General features: G+C 37.5%; 1 protein-coding gene across 50 annotated transcripts in view; it reads right to left on the bottom strand.

Moving 5' to 3' along the window:
* lap (phosphatidylinositol-binding clathrin assembly protein lap) overlaps window positions 1–15296 on the bottom strand; it is a 111388-nt gene that overhangs the window by 55456 nt on the left and 40636 nt on the right. For 7 of the 50 annotated variants that reach the window (XM_073971789.1, XM_073971640.1, XM_073971650.1 and 4 more), the window contains exons 4-11: window positions 14045–14120; window positions 13204–13236; window positions 12856–12958; window positions 12662–12783; window positions 6463–6656; window positions 6257–6393; window positions 3597–3762; window positions 3224–3533 (exon numbers count right to left, since the gene is read on the bottom strand). In XM_073971789.1, the coding sequence (XP_073827890.1) occupies window positions 3224–3533; window positions 3597–3762; window positions 6257–6393; window positions 6463–6656; window positions 12662–12783; window positions 12856–12958; window positions 13204–13236; window positions 14045–14120 (1141 nt within the window). Of the gene's footprint in view, window positions 1–3223; window positions 3534–3596; window positions 3763–4430; window positions 4461–6256; window positions 6394–6462; window positions 6657–12661; window positions 12784–12855; window positions 12959–13203; window positions 13237–14044; window positions 14121–15296 lie in introns of all 50 variants that reach the window. The other 43 variants (XM_073971644.1, XM_073971655.1, XM_073971661.1 and 40 more) reach the window with 9 other exon arrangements.

The raw sequence follows: 15296 nt of genomic DNA, 5'->3' as shown, positions 1-15296 counted from the left end.
CGTCTTTATAGACGAGCTAAAGGTCGTCTTTATAGACGAGCTAAAGGTCGTCTTTATAGACGAGCTAAAGGTCGTCTTTATAGACGAGCTAAAGGTCGTCTTTATAGACGAGCTAAAGGTCGTCTTTATAGACGAGCTAAAGGTCGTCTTTATAGACGAGCTAAAGGTCGTCTTTATAGACGAGCTAAAGGTCGTCTTTATAGACGAGCTAAAGGTCGTCTTTATAGACGAGCTAAAGGTCGTCTTTATAGACGAGCTAAAGGTCGTCTTTATAGACGAGCTAAAGGTCGTCTTTATAGACGAGCTAAAGGTCGTCTTTATAGACGAGCTAAAGGTCGTCTTTATAGACGAGCTAAAGGTCGTCTTTATAGACGAGCTAAAGGTCGTCTTTATAGACGAGCTAAAGGTCGTCTTTTTAGACGAGCTAAAGGTCGTCTTTATAGACGAGCTGAAGGTCGTCTTTATAGACGAGCTGAAGGTCGTCTTTATAGACGAGCTGAAGGTCGTCTTTATAGACGAGCTGAAGGTCGTCTTTATAGACGAGCTGAAGGTCGTCTTTATAGACGAGCTGAAGGTCGTCTTTATAGACGAGCTAAAGGTCGTCTTTATAGACGAGCTAAAGGTCGTCTTTATAGACGAGCTAAAGGTCGTCTTTATAGACGAGCTAAAGGTCGTCTTTATAGACGAGCTAAAGGTCGTCTTTATAGACGAGCTAAAGGTCGTCTTTATAGACGAGCTAAAGGTCGTCTTTATAGACGAGCTAAAGGTCGTCTTTATAGACGAGCTAAAGGTCGTCTTTTTAGACGAGCTAAAGGTCGTCTTTATAGACGAGCTGAAGGTCGTCTTTATAGACGAGCTGAAGGTCGTCTTTATAGACGAGCTGAAGGTCGTCTTTATAGACGAGCTGAAGGTCGTCTTTATAGACGAGCTGAAGGTCGTCTTTATAGACGAGCTGAAGGTCGTCTTTATAGACGAGCTGAAGGTCGTCTTTATAGACGAGCTGAAGGTCGTCTTTATAGACGAGCTGAAGGTCGTCTTTATAGACGAGCTGAAGGTCGTCTTTATAGACGAGCTGAAGGTCGTCTTTATAGACGAGCTGAAGGTCGTCTTTATAGACGAGCTAAAGGTCGTCTTTATAGACGAGCTAAAGGTCGTCTTTATAGACGAGCTAAAGGTCGTCTTTATAGACGAGCTAAAGGTCGTCTTTATAGACGAGCTAAAGGTCGTCTTTATAGACGAGCTAAAGGTCGTCTTTATAGACGAGCTAAAGGTCGTCTTTATAGACGAGCTAAAGGTCGTCTTTATAGACGAGCTAAAGGTCGTCTTTTTAGACGAGCTAAAGGTCGTCTTTATAGACGAGCTGAAGGTCGTCTTTATAGACGAGCTGAAGGTCGTCTTTATAGACGAGCTGAAGGTCGTCTTTATAGACGAGCTGAAGGTCGTCTTTATAGACGAGCTGAAGGTCGTCTTTATAGACGAGCTGAAGGTCGTCTTTATAGACGAGCTGAAGGTCGTCTTTATAGACGAGCTGAAGGTCGTCTTTATAGACGAGCTGAAGGTCGTCTTTATAGACGAGCTGAAGGTCGTCTTTATAGACGAGCTGAAGGTCGTCTTTATAGACGAGCTGAAGGTCGTCTTTATAGACGAGCTGAAGGTCGTCTTTATAGACGAGCTGAAGGTCGTCTTTATAGACGAGCTGAAGGTCGTCTTTATAGACGAGCTGAAGGTCGTCTTTATAGACGAGCTGAAGGTCGTCTTTATAGACGAGCTGAAGGTCGTCTTTATAGACGAGCTGAAGGTCGTCTTTATAGACGAGCTGAAGGTCGTCTTTATAGACGAGCTGAAGGTCGTCTTTATAGACGAGCTTAAGGTCGTCTTTATAGACGAGCTAAAGGTCGTCTTTATAGACGAGCTAAAGGTCGTCTTTATAGACGAGCTGAAGGTCGTCTTTATAGACGAGCTGAAGGTCGTCTTTATAGACGAGCTGAAGGTCGTCTTTATAGACGAGCTGAAGGTCGTCTTTATAGACGAGCTGAAGGTCGTCTTTATAGACGAGCTGAAGGTCGTCTTTATAGACGAGCTAAATGTCGTCTTTATAGACGAGCTGAAAACTTTGTACCGCCGCAATTGGCTCCGCGAGCACTATCTGCTATAAACATTTCAAGAAGATCGGAAAGGTGATCTTAAACTTCTCTATTGCGAATCGAACCTAAATTATGTCTGGTAGAAATATCACGATATGCTAAGTTGGAACCATATTGGTTACTTCCTTCGAGAATTATCCTGAGTACCATTTTAGCAACATATTCCGAACTTTTGTGGGAAAGGTACCCGAAGGAGTAAGTTTGGACAATATTAACTTGCGCCCGGAAAACTTTGTACCGCCGCAATTGGCTCCGCGACCACTACCTGCTATAAACATTTGAAGAAGATCGGAAAGGTGATCTTAAGCTACACTGCTGCGAATCGAACCTATATTATGTCTGGAAGAAATATCACGATATGCTAAGTTGGAACCATATTGGTTACTTCCTTCGTGAATTATCCTGAGTACCATTTTAGCAACATATTCCGAACTTTTGTGGGAAAGGTACCCGAAGGAGTAAGTTTGGACAATATATTACTATGTTTATAGTTTGGACCGAATCGGGTGATCCGTTCTAGAGCTATCATGCACACTACACCTTTTTCAGATGCAATTCGAATCATTTTAGTTGTAATTCGATAATTCCATTTGTAATTCGGAACATTTGTTATTTTTTTTATTATTATTATTATTATTTTTTTTTTTTGTAAATGGAATAATTCGAATTACAATTGAAATGTTTCGAATTATAACTGGAATTCTCGAATTACAAATAAAATGTTACGAATTACAAATAGAATAATCGAATTACAAATGAAATGTTACGAGTTATAACTGGAATGTTTCGAATTACATGTGAAAAAGGTGTAGCTAGACTTCATGTTGCCTGAACGGATATCGTCCAAACACACCTGGGTCCAAAACCAATATTTCGTTGAGGCGCAATTTTGACCGTATCTAAGCCTCAGTATAAAAGCTGAGAGTATAAATATTAAAAATTAATCATACAATATAATAAGAAAATAAATTAAAATACAATATAATAAATAAATAAATTAAACTAAAATAATAAATTATACCAAATAAAAATATTAATAAAAAAAATCGAAATAAAAAGAAAACAAAAAAATTGACTACCATTATTGTTCATCCAAATATTATTTGAATTTTGATTAGCACCTGTTGCAACACCAGCCGTTCCAGCACCACCCAAGGGAGCATCAAACATATCGGCAAATGGATTACCCAATTGGAGTAGATCATCTGAAGCTTTGGTAGCACCAGCGGCGGCGGTGGAGCCAGCATTGGCTGGCTGGGCTGAGGCGGCACCAAACAAATCAACTATCGGTGCACTAGCCTGGGTAGCTGGTGGTGACGATAAGAATGGATTTGTTAATGCAGCGTTAGCAGCAGCAGCACCGCCGCTGGTTGGTGAAGAGACCTTAGACTGGAAGAACAAAGTCGGAATTAAATTAATTAAATATTAAAAATTATTTTTAATTAATTTTACCTTATATTGATTCATGGCAGCCTCTTCATCGGCCAATGCCTGGGCTTTCAATTGTTCATCAATGCCATTGGTGGTATCGAATTTACTGGAAGCAGCAGCTGTACCAAATGAAGTGCTAGTAGAAGATAGGGCAGAAACAGCAGATTTAACGTTCTTTTGGTTGTTACTTTTGTTATTGAATTTGTGTGAAAAATGTTACGAAATTTACGTTCAAGGGAAAATTGATGATAAAAATTGCAACAAAAGTAATATGCAAATAATGTTATCAATAACAACCAATAAGAAAATTAAAAGGTGGAAAGAAAGGAATGTAAAAGAAATGGCAAGGGAAAAGAAGCGGAGTGTAAATTGTTCAAATTAAAGTAGAAGGAGGAAGTGATGTGTTTTTGGCAAAACAGAGGGGTTTTAAAGGAAGCAGAAAAGAAATAATAGGGAAGGCAAGGTTTTGGAAATGTGAAGAGAAAAAAGAAAAAAATATAAAATAAATCAAAATTGTGCTAAAATCTAATTAAAAATAAAATAAATCTAGGGAGAGGAAACAAAATTAAAAAAAAAACTTTTTTTATATAAAAAGCGTAAGAAATTGGCCAGGGAACCTATGCAACCTTTGGAAAGTTGGGAAAACATACTAAGAATTTCTCATTTTTAGCATTATGCAAAATTATCACAACTTGAAATTTGAAAATTATACCCAGATGAAAACTTAGAAATTTAGACTGAATGGAAAGTCAATAAAAATTACATACTTCATTAGCATAGTGAAGGTTTCAATACTCATCGTTAAATGTTCTTTCAAAATCAAATTGTTTAAAATGAAGATGCCTTTTGACATACCTAGTATTTTCCCTTTCTCTTGGTACCTCCCTTTTAACAAAACAAATGAAAAACAGAACGTCAAGAAAATGTAGACAAAACTGACCATGTTAGTATCCTACACCACCACGCCATACTGCCGAAAACTATTGAAATTTTTATTTCAACTTACAGTGGCCTTCTACTTTGTTAAGACACCAAGGGGGTCTCCTATTTTATCTTCCTCTTTCTATTGTATAGAAGACCACAATACGAGCTTTCTATACCATAAAAGACCCCAAAAGTTGTCTTCTATACCATAAAAGACCCCAAAAGTGGTCTCATATACCACAGAAGACCCCATCGGTGGTCTTCTATACCATAGAAGACCCTAACGGTGGTCTTCTATACTATAGAAGACCCTATCGGTGGTCTTCTATACCATAAAAGACCCCTACAGTGATCTACATATACCATAGAAGAGCAAAGGAAGACCCCTTTGGTGGTCTTCTATACTAAAAGAGACCGCTATGGTGGTCTTCTATACTATAGAAGACCCCATCGGTGGTCTTCTATGCCATAGAATACCCCATCGGTGGTCTTCTATACCATAGAAGACCCTAACGGTGGTCTTCTATACCATAGAAGACCCTATCGGTGGTCTTCTATACCATAAAAGACCCCTACAGTGATCTACATATACCATAGAAGAGCAAAGGAAGACCCTTTGGTGGTCTTCTATACTAAAAGAGACCGCTATGGTGGTCTTCTATACCACAGAAGACCCCAATGCTGGTCTTCTATACCATAGAAGACCCCAACGGTGGTCTTCTATACCATAGAAGACTTCAACAGTGGTATTTTACACCGTAGAAGACCCCAGCGGTGGTCTTCTATACCATAGACGACCTCAACGGTGGTTTTCTATACCATAGAAGACCCGTAACGATGGTCTTCTATACCATAGATGACCCCTAACAATGATCTCCTATGCCATAGAACACACCTAACGGTGGTCTTCTATACCATAGAAGACCCTTAACGGTGGTCTTCTATACCATAGAAGACCCATCGGTGGTCTTCTATACCATAGAAGACCCCATCGGTGGTCTTCTATACCATAGAAGACCCCATCGGTGGTCTTCTATACCATAGAAGACCCCATCGGTGGTCTTCTATACCATAGAAGACCTTATCGGTGGTCTTCTATACCATAAAAGACCCTTACAGTGATCTACATATACCATAGAAGACTTCAACAGTGGTATTTTACACCGTAGAAGACCCCAGCGGTGGTCTTCTATACCATAGACGACCTCAACGGTGGTTTTCTATACCATAGAAGACCCCTAACGATGGTCTTCTATACCATAGATGACCCCTAACAATGATCTCCTATGCCATAAAACACACCTAACGGTGGTCTTCTATACCATAGAAGACCATTAACGGTGGTCTTCTATACCATAGAAGACCCCATCGGTGGTCTTCTATACCATAGAAGACCCTAACGGTGGTCTTCTATACCATAAAAGACCCCTACAGTGATCTACATATACCATAGAAGAGCAAAGGAAGACCCCTTTGGTGGTCTTCTATACTAAAAGAGACCGCTATGGTGGTCTTCTATTTTAAAGAAGAACCCTTTGGTGGTCTCCTGTTCTATAGAAGATCCCTACGGTGGCTTCCTTTTCTACAGAAGAAGACAAAAAGCCTTCTTAGATAAGACAAAAAATGTTTCCATAAAATCGAACCTAACAGTCTTTTAGTCTTTAAAAGGTTCTGATTAAAAATTTCCTTCCACAACATGGTGGTGTAGGATAAAAAAAAACACAAAACCCTAATCTCATCATTTCATATCGACAAACCTTGCAGATTGTGTTGGAGTATTAGCAGCCGAAACTTTACGACCCTCTAGTGTAGCCAAATGTTGTTCCAATGCATCCAATAGGGAGCTGGGTGCCTTTGTTAGATCTGGTATATCACCCTTATCGATACCGACATTCTGCAAACGGAAACAAAAGTTATTAGAAAAAAACAAATATAGGCAAGCAATTTGAAAATGCCAACTTACCTCAGCCACCTTCAGGAATTCACCAACACGATCCATGCGTACCAAAAACTTTTTATACAAATCCAATGCATCACGAGCCTGTTTCTTATTCATATCGAAATATTTTTCCAATAAATTAATAATACCATCATTGTAACAGGCAAATAAACGAATGAGATCACGGAATAACAGCATAAATGACATATTGATGACACCTGTGGAAGGAAGGGTAGGAGAAAGAAAAGTTTTTAGAAAAGGAGGCATATAAAAGTGTTTATAGAAGGCCACTGAAAGGGGTCCTGTGTCTATAGAAGAAATCCTTAATGGGGTTTCGTTTTATAGAAGGACTCCCGAAATAGTCATCTCTAAATACCTTCTCAAGGGGTCCTTGCTCTACAGAAGACCGTTATAGAAGACTCTTACAGGTCTTAGGAAGATTTTCTAAAGGGGTTTTCTGTCTATAGATCTGTCTTCGCTCTACAGAAGACCTCCTAAAGAGTTATTCGGGTATTTTCTACTGACAGAAATCATCCTTAAGGTAGTTTCTCTCTACAAAAGAGCTCCTAAGCTAAAGCTTTATTGGCTTTATAGAAGACCTAACATAAGGTTATTTTTTAATGGTCAAAGATCGTCACTCTATCGAACACCTCTTAGAAGGGTCTTCTCTCTATAGAAAACCTTCTGAGATGTTCTTTGCTCTATAATGGCCCTCCAAAAGGGTTCTCGTTCTGTAGAAGACCTGCTAAAGGGAGCTTCTCACTATATAAGATCTACGAAACGGGTCTTCTCCTTATAGAAAACCACTTTAAGGGGTCTTTCTAAAGGGATTTTCTGTCTATAGATCTGTCTTCACTATACAGAAGACCTCCTAAAAGAGGTATTCGGAAATTTTCTACTGTCAGAAACCATCCTTAGGGTAGTTTCTCTCTGCGAAAGACCTCCTAAGAAGGCGTTTTACGTATGAAAGACCTTCTAAAGCTTTATTGGCTTTACAGAAGACCTAACATAAGGTTATTTTTAATAGGGTCAAAGTCTTCAGTCTATCGCACACCTCTTAGAAGGGTCTTCTCTCTATAGAAACCCTTCTGAAATGTTCTTCCCTATAAACGACTTTCTATAAGAGCCTTCTCCCTATAGAAGGTCCTCCAAAAGGGTTCTCGCTCTGTAGAAGACCTTCTAAAGGGAGCTTCTCACTATAGAAGATCTAAGAAACGGGTCTTCTCCTTATAGAAAACCTCTTTAAGGTGTCTTCTTTCTATACAAAACCTCCTAAAAGTGTTTTCGCTCTATAAGAGAACCCATATTTATGGAAGACTTCCTAAAATCTTGACAATATAAAACCGTCTAAAGGGGTATTCTCTCTTTAGAAGCGGTCTTGGCTCTACAGAATATCTCCTAAAGAAGTATTCGGTTATAAAGGACATTTTAAAGGAATTGTCTATGGACAGAAAACATCCTTAAGGTAGTTTCTCTCTACAAAGACCTCCTAAGTAAGTCTTCTTCGTATTGAAGATCTCTTAAAGGTGTATTGCCTCTATAGAAGAACTTATAAAAGGATCTTCCCTCTATATAACACCTCTTAAAAGGGTCATCACTCTGTCGAACACCTCCTAGAATGGCCTTCTTTCTATAGAAAACTTCCTAAAAGGACCTTCGGTTCCATAAAAGACCTCCTAAAGTGGTTTTCTCTCTATAGAAGCGAACCCCAAAGTCTCTCACTCTATATAAGATCGCTTAAAAGGGTTCTTCTCACTATAGAAACTTTGCGAAAGGGGCGTTCTACTTATAGAAGACCTCCTAAAGAAGGTCATCCTTAAAGTAGTTAACATCTACAAAAGGCTTTCTATGAGGTCACCTCCGCATTGAAGACCCCCTAAAGGGGTATTGGCTCTTTAAAAGAGCTCGTAAAGGGGTCTTATTTCTATAGATGACCTCCCAAAAGTTTCCTCGCTCTAGAAAATACCTCCTACTGTGTACTCTATCTAAAGAAGACTTCCTAAAATATCTTCGTTCTATAAAACCTCATGCAGGGGTATTCTCTATTTAGAAGGGTCTTCTCTCTATAGAAAATCTCCTAAAAACGACCATAAGGTCTTCCAATAGAAGGCCAAAAGGTCGACTTATTGATGACCAAAAATGATTCTTATAGAAGTCCAAAATGTTCTTCGAATAAAAGACCAGAGAATTTTCTTATAGACGACCATATTTATTCGTATAGATGCCGAAATTTCTTCAATATAAGACAAAAGGGTCTTCCTATAGAAGACCAATTGGTATAAAGGTGGAAAAAGACCTAAAGGTTTTAAAAAAAGAAGACCACTAGGGTCATCTTATAGGCGACCAGAATGTCTTCAAATATAAGATCCAAGAGTCTTCAGATAGAAAACCAAGGGGTCTTCAATTGGAAGACCAAAAGGTTTTCCTATACACCACTAAAGAGTCTTCCTCTATACCACTAATGGGTCGTCCTATTGACGACCAAAATGTCTTCCAAAGGAAGACAAAGGTTTTCAAAAAGAAGACCTTTGGAAAGGATCTTAAGAAGCACCCTTTCCTTTGGAAAGGATCTTAAGAAGCACCCTTTCCTTTGGAAAGGATCTTAAGAAGCACCCTTTCCTTTGGAAAGGATCTTAAGAAGCACCCTTTCCTTTGGAAAGGATCTTAAGAAGCACCCTTTCCTTTGGAAAGGATCTTAAGAAGCACCCTTTCCTTTGGAAAGGATCTTAAGAAGCACCCTTTCCTTTGGAAAGGATCTTAAGAAGCACCCTTTCCTTTGGAAAGGATCTTAAGAAGCACCCTTTCCTTTGGAAAGGATCTTAAGAAGCACCCTTTCCTTTGGAAAGGATCTTAAGAAGCACCCTTTCCTTTGGAAAGGATATTAAGAAGCACCCTTTCCTTTGGAAAGGATCTTAAGAAGCACCCTTTCCTTTGGAAAGGATATTAAGAAGCACCCTTTCCTTTGGAAAGGATTTTAAGAAGCACCCTTTCCTTTGGAAAGGATCTTAAGAAGCACCCTTTCCTTTGGAAAGGATCTTAAGAAGCATCCCTTTCCTTTGGAAAGGATCTTAAGAAGCACCCTTTCCTTTGGAAAGGATCTTAAGAAGCACCCTTTCCTTTGGAAAGGATCTTAAGAAGCACCCTTTCCTTTGGAAAGGATCTTAAGAAGCACCCTTTCCTTTGGAAAGGATCTTAAGAAGCACCCTTTCCTTTGGAAAGGATCTTAAGAAGCACCCTTTCCTTTGGAAAGGATCTTAAGAAGCACCCTTTCCTTTGGAAAGGATCTTAAGAAGCACCCTTTCCTTTGGAAAGGATCTTAAGAAGCACCCTTTCCTTTGGAAAGGATCTTAAGAAGCACCCTTTCCTTTGGAAAGGATCTTAAGAAGCACCCTTTCCTTTGGAAAGGATCTTAAGAAGCACCCTTTCCTTTGGAAAGGATCTTAAGAAGCACCCTTTCCTTTGGAAAGGATCTTAAGAAGCACCCTTTCCTTTGGAAAGGATCTTAAGAAGCACCCTTTCCTTTGGAAAGGATCTTAAGAAGCACCCTTTCCTTTGGAAAGGATCTTAAGAAGCACCCTTTCCTTTGGAAAGGATCTTAAGAAGCACCCTTTCCTTTGGAAAGGATCTTAAGAAGCACCCTTTCCTTTGGAAAGGATCTTAAGAAGCACCCTTTCCTTTGGAAAGGATCTTAAGAAGCACCCTTTCCTTTGGAAAGGATCTTAAGAAGCACCCTTTCCTTTGGAAAGGATCTTAAGAAGCACCCTTTCCTTTGGAAAGGATCTTAAGAAGCACCCTTTCCTTTGGAAAGGATCTTAAGAAGCACCCTTTCCTTTGGAAAGGATCTTAAGAAGCACCCTTTCCTTTGGAAAGGATCTTAAGAAGCACCCTTTCCTTTGGAAAGGATCTTAAGAAGCACCCTTTCCTTTGGAAAGGATCTTAAGAAGCACCCTTTCCTTTGGAAAGGATCTTAAGAAGCACCCTTTCCTTTGGAAAGGATCTTAAGAAGCACCCTTTCCTTTGGAAAGGATCTTAAGAAGCACCCTTTCCTTTGGAAAGGATCTTAAGAAGCACCCTTTCCTTTGGAAAGGATCTTAAGAAGCACCCTTTCCTTTGGAAAGGATCTTAAGAAGCACCCTTTCCTTTGGAAAGGATCTTAAGAAGCACCCTTTCCTTTGGAAAGGATCTTAAGAAGCACCCTTTCCTTTGGAAAGGATCTTAAGAAGCACCCTTTCCTTTGGAAAGGATCTTAAGAAGCACCCTTTCCTTTGGAAAGGATCTTAAGAAGCACCCTTTCCTTTGGAAAGGATCTTAAGAAGCACCCTTTCCTTTGGAAAGGATCTTAAGAAGCACCCTTTCCTTTGGAAAGGATCTTAAGAAGCACCCTTTCCTTTGGAAAGGATCTTAAGAAGCACCCTTTCCTTTGGAAAGGATCTTAAGAAGCACCCTTTCCTTTGGAAAGGATCTTAAGAAGCACCCTTTCCTTTGGAAAGGATCTTAAGAAGCACCCTTTCCTTTGGAAAGGATCTTAAGAAGCACCCTTTCCTTTGGAAAGGATCTTAAGAAGCACCCTTTCCTTTGGAAAGGATCTTAAGAAGCACCCTTTCCTTTGGAAAGGATCTTAAGAAGCACCCTTTCCTTTGGAAAGGATCTTAAGAAGCACCCTTTCCTTTGGAAAGGATCTTAAGAAGCACCCTTTCCTTTGGAAAGGGTCTTAAGAAGCTCCCTTACCAAAAAGGTTTTCTAATAGAAGATCATAAGATCTTCCTATAGACAACCAAAGATAGAAAAAAAAAGTCTCCAAAAAGAAGACCAAAAGATCCACAAATAAAAGACCCAAAGGTGTTCAAACAGAACAACAAAAGATCCTCATATAGAAGACCAAAAAGTATATAAAAAGAAGGCCCAAATGTCTTAAAATCAAAGACCTAAAGATCTTCAAACAGAAGCCCAAAGGTCGTCTTATAGAAAACCAAAAGGACTTCAAATAGAACCCCCAAAAGGTCTTCTTATAGAAGACCAAAAGCTCTTATTATAGAAAATCAAAGGTTTTTTTAAAAGAAGATCAAAATGTCTTCTTATAGAAGACCAAAAGCTCTTCTATAGAAGACCAAAAGCTCTTCTTATAGACAATCAAAGGTTTTTCAAAAAGAAGATCAAAATGTCTTCTTATAGAGGAACAAAAGGTCTTCTTGTAGAAGAACAAAAGGTATTCTTATAGAACAACAAAAGATCTTCTTATAGACGACCACCAAAGGGTCTTTAGATAGAAGAACAAACGGTCCTCCTATAGACGGCCAAAAGATCTTCAAATAGAAGACCAAAAGAGTATTCAAATAGAAGAACGAAAGGGCCTTCGAATAGATGATTAAAGGGCTTTAAATAGTAGACCAAAGGAAGCAAAATGTCTTCTTATATAAGAGCAAAAGGTATTATTATAGACGACCAAAAGGTCATCCAATAGAAGAGTGGTCTTCTTATAGACGATCAAAGTAGACCAAAAGGACTTCAAAAAGTAGGCCAACATATCTTCAAATAGAAGACCGAAGGTCTGCAAAAAGGCCAAAGGTCTTCAAAAAAGATCAAAGGTATTGAAATAAAATACCAACGAGTCTTCCTATAGACGACTAAATGTCTTTCTATAGAAGGTCTTCAAATGTCTTCAAATAGTATACCAACAGGTCTTCAAATAGAAGACCAAAGATATTCTAAAACTACTGATGCATGCAACACTGCTATGATGCTGCCAGATTTTTGCATTTTATGTGGTAGTACTAGGGTTACCTAATACTATGAAACGACAAAAAGATCTTCCAAAAAAGATGTTTATAGAAGACCAAATTGTCTTCAAATAGAATACCAAAAGGTCTTCAAATAAAATTCCAAAAGGTCTTCAAATAGAATACCAACAAGTCTTCTTATAGACGAATTTATTCAAACAGAATATCAAAAGGGTTCGATAAAATATCTTATTGACGGTAAATGATTCTTCTTATAGACTACAAAAAGTCTTCCTATAGACGACCATAAGGTCTTCAAATAGAAGACCAAAGATCTTCTTATAGACGATCAAAACAAAAAGTCTTCTTCATTATATAAAAGATCCAAGATCATATAGAAGATAAAAAGTTCAAAAGGAAGACCGAAGGATCCTTCTTCAGAAGGCCACAATGCCTTTTTCCTTATAATATAGATCTATATATGGGTTTTCTTTGCATTCTCTCACCATTTGTTAAATCACTTGATTGGCAATCGAATTCCAATAGGGCATCCAATTGTGCTTGTAGTACGGGCAAGGTTTTTAACAATTTATCGGCATGCATGGTGCGCAACGAACCCTCCTCTTTGCTGTAATGAATAAACAAATAAAATTATTATTAAATAAGTGAATTAATAAAAATAATATTTCCTAAAACTTACCCTCTTTTAACTTTGCAAAAATCAAAAGCCATTGCACGATAAGACAAGGATTTTTCATTTAAATATTTGGCATAACGTCTGATAAAGGGTGACATATCATAACCTAGAGGAAATTTTCAAAATAAAAAATTATTCAATTCCAAAAACCCATGAAAGGAAACCAAAACACTACCTCAAACCAATTTCAATAATTAAAAACGAAAAAGGAGGGGAAACAAGTTGTAAATCCCAGGTTAGAGATTTCAACTGATGTCCCTACTCCTCTTTTTCAAATCAAACATTTTTTGCTAAAAGCAAATTTCTACAGTAGCATCTAAAACTTAACCTAAAATACTTTTAATTACTCACCCATTCTGCCACCAGGTACCGACATACCACCATCTGGTTTTAAAGCATATTTTTACAGTTTGGAGTTGGAGAGTTTTTGTTTAAAAGGGGGAGCATGATGATTGAGTAGTGGTGGTAGTAGTAGTAGTAGAAGTTACAGTGGAGTACAACAAGGAGTAGTAGTAGAGTAGTAAGCGTTTACACACGGGAATACAAGAACACAATTGGTATATTTTTTGTTAAGCATGATAAGAGTTACATTTCAAAATACAAAGTTACAATTTATTTATATTGTTTTTTATTGATTAATTTGAAAATGTTTTTTTTTAACAAAATAAAATAAGCCATGAATAGATGTTGTCATGAATGTCGTGTGTTTCCAAAATTGTTAAATAGGGCGATTGATTTTGTTGTTTTAGAATTATCCACATTAGAGTTGTATGTAGGGTATGTAGAGCGAGAGAGAGAGGGTATGGAGTAGGGCATTATGCAGGAGAGGTTTATTTGGTTTTGATATGTTTGCGTTATGTTGTAAAAATGGAAAAAAGAGAGAAAAATCATAAAAAAGCATCAAATTGTTACCACAACAAAAATTCAAATTATAACTAATTTTGAATGAAGATAATGAGGATCATCAAGTATTATTTTGGGTATGAAATAGGGATATGGATAACATGATAAGGACAAATGTATTATTAATTTTGTTTTTAAAATTAGATAATAATAACAATGGAATGTTGTTATGTATGTATGGGTTAATATATTGTCAATCTGTCATTAAAATGTATTAGAGAAAGTTATGTAAACTTTGAAAAGCAGCCGCCTCAGCTTTAGAGCTTTGCTTGCTTTGATTTTTAGTTACCTTGTACACCTCCTTTATCCAAAAAATTACTGAGGTTAAATGTGGAATTCGATGATGCCAAATACTGCATAAAACGCTGAAAATGGATAAAGAAAATATATAAATTGTCATTTATTATCAAGATTTGTTAAACGTGTAGGATTTTATGGATAGGGTGGATAAAGTTATAAATTTACAAAATTATAAACACGAATATGGATTGTTTATCCCAACACAACTCATTTCTGACGTCAACAAAATATATTAAGTCTTTTAGCCTAATGAGGGAATAAACTTATTGACAGATACCAAATTTGGCATATTTTGGGGTGAAACCGACTACATTTCGCCAATCCTGGACATTAACACAGCTGAGGTAATAATCCCTCCTTATAGGAGTGAGTGGACGCAGGGCAGATCACTTCCTGATGGCCTATCCATCTTCACTGATGGGTCGAAGATGAAAGAACAACAACATTTTTGAGAATCATCAGACCAATAATCGTGGATTTTTTAAATGAATATTTTTGAGGACCATCAGATCAATAATCGTGGATTTTTTTTAAATGAATATTTTTGACTACCATCAGATCAATAATCGTGGATTTTTTAATCAATATTTTTGAGGACCATCTGACTAATAATCGAGGATTTTTCTAATCAACATTTTTGAGGACCATCAGAGCAATAATATTGGATTTTTTAAATGAATATTTTTGAGGACCATCAGAACAATAATCGTGGATTTTTTAATCAATATTTTTGAGGACCATCTGACTAATAATCGAGGATTTTTCTAATCAACATTTTTGACTACCATCAGACCAATTACACTGGTCAACACGACTTTTGTTTCAACCGAAATTGTTGTTGTTTCTAAATGAAATCGGCGAGCTATTTTCAAATCTGGTCACGGTTTTTCTCCATCAGCTCTTGTTCTTGAGATATAGCTCAAAATCGGTTTTTACGAGTTTTACCCAGAATTTCGATATTTTCGGATACAAACAAATATTTTTTTGCGGGTTTTTCGACACTAATATATTAAGAAGATGTTGTACGCTTGATACAAAACGTTTTTTGAAATAATTATGGCGAATATTTATCAAAAAATATAGAAAACATACGATGAATCTTGTAAAAATTGCATATTTTGCGTACTTTAAGCTGTAATTACGTCGTCGGGGGAAATCATAGAAGCTTCATATGGCATTCCGGATATGCTCAGGGTGTCTACTATATAGTCCTGTATTCAAATATTTAATATAAAGTTCAT

Source organism: Musca autumnalis, unplaced genomic scaffold (assembly GCF_047663935.1).
Source record: "Musca autumnalis isolate F117 unplaced genomic scaffold, ASM4766393v1 scaffold_1, whole genome shotgun sequence".
Classification (NCBI taxonomy): Eukaryota; Metazoa; Arthropoda; class Insecta; order Diptera; family Muscidae; genus Musca; species Musca autumnalis.
Note: the sequence above shows the minus strand (reverse complement) of the source record. Positions and strands in the feature narration are given on the sequence as shown.